Raw genomic sequence first — 7,494 nt, 5'->3', positions numbered from 1 at the left:
AGGGACAATTTGAAAATATTGTCAAAAACATGTCACTTATTATAAGTTTTAACGACAATTTAAAAAAATTGTCACAAAAAAAATTTTATTTTTAACTTTTAGCGACAATTTATAAAAACCATAAAAAAAAAAATCACTAATTGTTAATTGATGGCAACGTATGCAAAAAATAGTCATAAAAAATTATTTTTAACGACGGTTTTACTAAGACTTTTTTTCAATAAGATTTTATGAAAATTAAATCCAATTATTAAGAGTTATGGGTAGTTTAGCCTAAAAAAATGGCACGTTTCAATTGGGACTTCTAAGATTATATGGGTCATAATTGCTGCCAAATCGGTGTGAAGTATGACAAAATTACACACTGCCATTAGCATTACTTAACCACATCCATTGACCGTTTCTGTCAAAAATGGTGGCTGTGATTGTCCTGTGCGGGGGTTTTGGAATTGAGGGATGGTGGTGTACTACCGGTTGAGGGCAGTAGCGGTGGGTTCGCAAATGACACTGGTGGTAGAAAAGAAGAAAATGGAGAGAGAGAGAGAGGGAGAGAGAGAGAGAGAGCTGGCACTGGTGGACGGCCAGTGGCTGGTGTGTGGCGTACAGCATGGGCGTCTCTTGAATTGAAAAAAGGTTAAGAGGACATGCCAACGGGTGAAGCTGAACTGAGAACTGTATCCAAATGATACCAAAAATACCAGAAACAAAGAATGGGAAAGAAAGGTTTTAGGAATCTTGAATAACCATAGAAACATGATCCCAGAACAAAGCTAGCTGCACAGTAATAACTCCAATTGATCTACAAACCAAAAAATCTTTTAGAAATCCAACCCATTTACACTCCGCCGACCCATAACAAGTTCAGAATTTTTAAAAACAAAAATATTGTTTTAAGAAAGGTGTCTTTAGTTACCACATGATTTTTATAGATAGCATTCTATAGATTTATAACTGCTCTTTCCATATGCGGCCAGCCACTTTAAGCTTCAGCTCCTGCCCATCACCACCGGAAAAGAAGAGTGCCAAGTTTCTCTGGATAATCAGTCCATCCAGACTATCTCTAACTGTCTTATGAGTATCACGAATGCTCCTTGGAACTCCTTGCCATGTTAGTTTCCTCCCATTCCCACCAACTTCCAAACTGTAACTGAACTTTTTGGCCTCGTGATCATCCCCCATAAACCGCAAGAAGGCCATGTAAACAGGTGCCATTCCTATATTGAATGCCTCAAAGTGCAAGCAAAACTGGTGGCCAAAACAGTTGAAAACCTGCACCAGATAACAGAACCAATCATGTTTCTCAATTCTTTTAGTGTTGATGGATTGAACAACAAGGTGTTGCCAATGTTTTAAATGAAATAAAATGTTTCTGGGGATGCAAGATGATAAAGATAAAAGTGAACCAAGCATTTTTGTATCGGTTCTTGAGAAAAAACAGGAAAAAAAAAAATAGAAAAAGAACTAATTAATCTCTTCTTTTTGTCTTCTTTCAGGCTAAACAAAGAACTACGCATAACAGGCTTCAAGGAAAATTATGTATCACCCATTGCATGGACAATACTAAAAAAAATCAGATAAGTTGGTCAATGCAAATAATCAATGTTTGATAGTGTAAAAAGAGTTGGACTGGTGATCAAACAAATTAATTGGACAGGTAAAATGAACTACCCTAGCTTAATTAAAGCACCAAAAAAATTTAGGATTTGATCATTATTTCCTCGAGGAAAAATTTATCAAATAAGTCAAAATCTGAAGGATGAAGTTAGTTGCATGGAAGGTGGATAAAGGATGCAAAAGTGGGAAGAAAAAAAATTAATTCAATTACTTTTGGGATTGGGATTTGATCCTTATCACTAGCACGCACAAATTAGTATAAAACCAAGGCTAATTGCTAAGACTAACAAAGTTTTGTCATATTAGGCTTGAGAAATAGATAAATTGATACACACATACATAGTAGATATATATATGTATATATATATAGAGAGAGAGAGAGAGAGAGCTCACTGTCAACATCCATGTAGCATTTTCAACATCTTGGGGATTGGATTTGACATATCGATGGTTGAACGTACAGCCATCATGCATGTCAACCTTGTGATCATCCTTGAGATGCGCAACAAGGAACTGGATATCACCATTGGCATTGCATTCAGCTCCAGCATAAGGGCAATTATATGGGCGGAACCTGCAATTCTGCTCGTGCCTGAGTCTGCTATGGTAAGGGAATATATCTTGACAACCCAAGAACTGGTATCTGCATGGCAGTTCAAGCATTTCTGCTATTTTCTCCAGAGCCACACACCTTATGTTTCCAAGCTCTTGCCGGCAAATTGGGCAGCAATTGTGTACTTTAGTCTTGCAGTTCAAACATATAGTGTGGCCATTGGGACACTACATACAGGAAAAAGAAGATTTTAAAAGAAATATATATATATATATGTTCTAAGGGTCTTGCTAATAAGTGCCCCTAGGACACCAGAAAAGGACAAAAGATATGTCAATCTCAAGGCATTAATTACAAAATTCAATACACTTTTTATGAATTTCAAAACACTTTATAATCATTTTACACTTTTTCAATACATTTTTTCTCAGTCTCAATATTAATTTGCCAGGTTATAACAAGAATGAGTTCTGAAATCAACATATAAGTCAGGCAGAAATGAAGACAATGGACCGCAACATCATAGCTACCAGGAAATTCAGTGTATTCTCCTGCCACTTCAGAAGGCAAGGTGCATGGTTCAAGCCACAATAGGGGGGAGAGAGAGAGAGAGAACTGCGTACTAGTCCTATTTTTTGCTTTCACACAAAGAAAAATGGAAATAGCCTAAATAATATCGTGTAATGGGTGTAATCTTGACAGTAATGAAAAAAAAGAAGCTTTTTTAAGGCCCATTTGGTTGAGCAAATTGAATTATTTCATTCGTGATTAAATAATTCAAAATAAATGCGATTGTAAATGAGTTCACTTAAAAATTTGTGTAGGCATTGAACTAACAGGTTTTGAATATCCCAAATTTAGATTAGGTCATACTATATTTTAAACAAAATGAAATGATCACTTCTAAATGTTCGTACAGAATGCAAAACATGCAGATTTTGAGTTGTTTCACTCTTGCAACCAAACACATTTAATTATCTAATTGAAAATTGTCTAATTTTGAATGGCCCAATTCACATTTTGTGACAACCATAAGGACCCTTGGTAAACTAACCCAAAAAATGAGATGAACAAGCTCTGTAGAGCTAGTTATCCTTTTAAGGTTTTTAAAAATCAAAAAAAAACAAAAACAAACAAACAAAAAAAAACAAAAACAAAAACAAAAACCAAAAAAAACAAAAAACAAAAGAAGACAAAACAAAAACATACATTGTTTTGCATCAATCTCTAACAATAGCTGCTTGCAAGAAATATCCATTTCCTTGTGTCCAAAGAAGAGAATTTTCTACAACATACACCATATTGACTTTCGTAGTGGCAGCATTGATGAAAAACATGAAAGAAAGAAAAGAAAAAAAAATGACAAATCTGAAATTTTACATAGAGCACGTTTACAGCATCATGGAATCAAATTTTGCAGTGTTCTTAAGCCTCTATGTTTATTTTAATTTAGTACGTTGTTGGATAGGTTTATCTCATGATAATTTCAATCGTAGATGAGCAATAGTCATAATCCTGTGAGAATATTAGTGTATCTCTATATACGGTAGTATATATTTTGTATATATGTTGAGAGATTGTGAGGGATTGTAAATATTCTCTTTCCTTTTTAGTCTTAGGGTTAGGATTGCTATATAATCACATGTATCCTAGTATTACATTCACAATTGAATATACAGATTATTATTCAAAAATCTTACATGGTATCAGAGCTATCACTGAAACCCTAGAAGTTGCTTGTCTCTCTACACCGTAGGTCGTGGTCTTCTCCCTTTATCGCGAGTGACTGCTTGTCTAGTTCTTTTATTCGTAGGTCACTCTCTTTCTCTCTCTCGATCGACTGGTCTGTCTAGGTTGATTTGTTCATCAGTTGTTTGGGTTCAACTCGCGACTCCTCTTAGCCTTAGCGAGTCACGAAACCCTTTCAAATCATCTAGGTTTAATTTCTGGTTTTTTGGTTCACTGGTCTTCTCTCTCTAGTTTTTTGGTTCGTTGGTCTTCATCTTCGGCTTCTCTAGTTCTCAACTTGCGATCTCTCTCCTTCTCTGATCATCGCATCTGCTAGTCGTGACCTACCTAGTTGCTTCGACTGGTATTGGTTCGAAGAGACAGAAAAATCATGGTCTCTTCTTTGCTTGAGACTCAGGATTCGTATCTCTCTCCTTCGGGGCTTCGACTCTGAGTGGTTTTTGTCTTCTCTGAGGCTGTTTTCTTCCGATTTATGAGTTGCCCACTAATACTTGACTTATCCAGTACTGTGTTTCTTGTGTTTTTGGCCTATTACAGTTTGACCCATCTAGTTCTAGTTCTGGTTCTGGGTTTATTACACTTGAACCCCTCAGCTTTCTGGTTATTGTGATGTCTCTAGATTCTAATGAGTGTGCCTTCTGCCATCAAAAGGACCATTGGAAGTACCACTGTCCCAAGAACGGACATCTGCCTGCCTCGTCTTCTCTACAGTCTCAGATCCAATTCCGCGCTCCTCCTCAAAATACTTTTCAGCCTTCCACTGCTTATACTAAATCTGCTCCGGCTCTTGATTCTGACTTGACTCCCTTGAGTGCACAGATTGCTCCACTTCAACATATATTGTCTACCTCACAGCTATCCCTGTCTGGCTCCTCTCTTTCCTCCCTTCATTCAGGTTTGCTTGGGTCTTCTTCAAGTATCTCTTTGTCTGTCTAGATTTTGACTCTGGCGCCTCTCATTATATGACTCCTCATGTCTCCTTACTTTAAAATTGTACGCCTTTTCCCTTTCATATTACTGTTGATACTACTAATAGGTCTGGTATATCTGTTATATCTGTTGGGTTTGGCCTATGTTTGATATGTCTGCTGTCACTATTCCATCTGTCTTTTATGTTCCTCAGTTATCTGTCAGTTTATTATCGATCAGCCAGCTTAATGTCTCCGGTCTTGATGTTATCATTTTTTCTTCTATCTATTTTGTGCAAAATCGAATGTCCAAGCAATAGATTGAGATCAGCCATAGAGTTGGAGACCTCTATGTGGTGGAGAGCTTACATCTGCCTATGACTACCTCTCCAACTGGTTTTTCCTCTTTTCAGTCAGATTATCTGTTAAGTCCTTATTTGTGGCCGCCTAAATTAGGATATTTGTCTGTTGACTGCTTACAATCTTTAGCTTAGTTAGGTTTATTGGGTAAAATTTCTCTTAATCAACTTACCAAGTGTCAGGGGTGTAAACTTGTCATTTTAGTCTTACCTTTTTGTAAAAGTACTTCTATTTAGTTCATATTGATGTCTGGGGCCTTTCTCTTGTTTTCACTAAAGAGGGTTCTATATACTATGTGTCATTTGTTGATGACTGCACTCGTTACGCTTGGGTTTTTCTTATAACTCATAAGTCTGACTTCTACCAGATATACCGTACTTTTCAGTCTATGATTGCTACACAGTTTGGATCTATTATTAAATTGTTATGGTCTGACTTGGGTGGGAAATATTTTAAAACTGAGTTCTGTGAATATTTGGTCAACTTGGATACCATCCACCAAACTTCTTGTACTGATACACCCGTCCAAAATAGTCAAGCTGAGCGTAAACACCATCATCTCCTTGAGATAACTAGGTCTCTTCTTCTCTCTACCTCTATTCCAGCTCCATTTTGGGGTAAAACAGTTCTTATCGCTACTTTCCTTCTCAACCAGCTGCCAACTCCCTTTCTCTCTGGCCGTTCTCCTTATGAGGCTCTATTTTCTCAAATGCCGAATTACTTCCTCCTTCACGTCTTTGGATCTGCTTGTTTTATCCTTCTTTCCCGTAAAGATAAAACCAAACTTAGTGCCCGGTTTGTCCTCGACGTCTTTTTGGGTTACAGCCTTCCCCAAAAAGGCTATCGTTCCCGTCGCCTTTATATCTCCCGCCATGTTGCCGTTTTTGAACGCTTGTCATACTTTCAACTTCCTCCTATCACTGCCCCGGTTCCAAAGAGGATTTGGTTAACATAGATCCATTTCCTTCTGAGGTCCCTCCTGATGAGTACATCTCTACTGTTCCCCATGAGCTTGTTCCCTCTTTTCCTCCTACCCACCCTCTTGTTGAATCCTTCTCTATTGTCCCCAATGAGTCTGTTCCCTCTTCTCTTCCGTTGTTAGTCTATTCTCGTTGCAAGGTTGTTCCCTCACCAATTGTCTCCTCACCTACTATTGCCCGTCCTGCTTCTAAAGACACTAATCTTGTTACATGCCGAACAGGTTGGTATTTTAATACATGTTTTTCTAATTCATATCGTACCTTCTTGTTTACTGTTCATTCTTTTTCAAAACCCCAATCCTACAAGGAGGCTCGTCAGGATCTTAATTGAAAACCAAGTTGATCACAGCACCAGCCTTTGTACTACCACCAAGTACGGAGGAATTTGTTATTTATAATGCTACATCTTATAAGGGATTGGGTTGTGTCTTAATGCAAAACAACAGAGTTATTGCTTATGCTTCACGCCAATTAAAATCATATAAAAAGAATTATCCAACATGTGATTTAAAATTGGCAGCCGTTGTTTTTACATTGAAAATATGGCGTCATTATCTATATGGGGCTACATGTGAAGTGTTCACAAACCACAAGAGCTTGAAGTATTTGTTCACGCAAAAGGAGCTCAACATGAGACAAAGGAGGTGGCTAGAATTGATGAAAGATTATGATTTGCAAATTTAGTATCATCTTGGCAAAGCAAACACCATGGCAAACACTCTTAGCCGAAAGTCAATGGAGAACTTGGCATGCTTATTCACCAAACAAGGAGACATACTACAAGATTGCAGAAAATGGAAGTGGAATTGGTCTTACATGAGACTGAAGGGACTTTAGCTGCAATTTCAGCCCAACCATCAATCATTGAAGAAATCAAGCAAAAGCAATTGGAGGATGCTTACTTCAAGAAAGTTTTTGATGATATTGATTCAAAGCCATGACCGGGATTCACAATCAAAGATCAAGTGTTGCAATCTAGAAATACCAAAATGTATCAAAACCTCAAGCAAATCTATTGGTGGAAAAACATGAAAAGGGACATAGCAGAATTTGTTTCTTGTTGCCTTCAATGCCAACAAGTTAAAAACAGAACACCAAAAGCCAGCCGGTCTACTTCAACCTCTCTCTATCCCAGAATGGAAATGGAAACATATCACGATGGATTTCGTAGTTGGCTTGCCTCGCATACCAAGAGGTATGGATTCAATTTGGGTCATTGTAGATAAATTGACCAAGTCCACCCATTTCTTACCTGTGAAATCTTTTTACAACGCAAACAAACTTTCTACCTTGTACATGACTATTTCTATTGTGTCAGATAGAGACTCCA

At 37.5% G+C, this 7,494-nt stretch overlaps 1 protein-coding gene across 6 annotated transcripts in view; it reads right to left on the bottom strand.

Annotated features, from left to right (window-relative positions):
- Positions 1-775: 775 nt before the first annotated feature.
- Positions 776-7,494, bottom strand: part of LOC145788592 (E3 ubiquitin-protein ligase SINAT2-like) — a 71,902-nt gene continuing 65,183 nt past the window's right edge. For all 6 annotated transcript variants that reach the window (XM_082910853.1, XM_082910848.1, XM_082910849.1 and 3 more), the window contains exons 3-4: positions 2,008-2,394; positions 776-1,269 (exon numbers count right to left, since the gene is read on the bottom strand). In XM_082910853.1, the coding sequence (XP_082766979.1) occupies positions 946-1,269; positions 2,008-2,394 (711 nt within the window). In that variant the 3' untranslated portion in view covers positions 776-945. The remainder of the gene's footprint in view (positions 1,270-2,007; positions 2,395-7,494) is intronic.

Source organism: Camellia sinensis, unplaced genomic scaffold, assembly GCF_055761805.1.
Source record: "Camellia sinensis isolate YWXY unplaced genomic scaffold, ASM5576180v1 Unanchor1, whole genome shotgun sequence".
Lineage (NCBI taxonomy): Eukaryota > Viridiplantae > Streptophyta > Magnoliopsida > Ericales > Theaceae > Camellia > Camellia sinensis.
The sequence above is the reverse complement of the archived record's forward strand: the minus strand, read 5'-3'. Positions and strand labels throughout refer to the sequence as shown.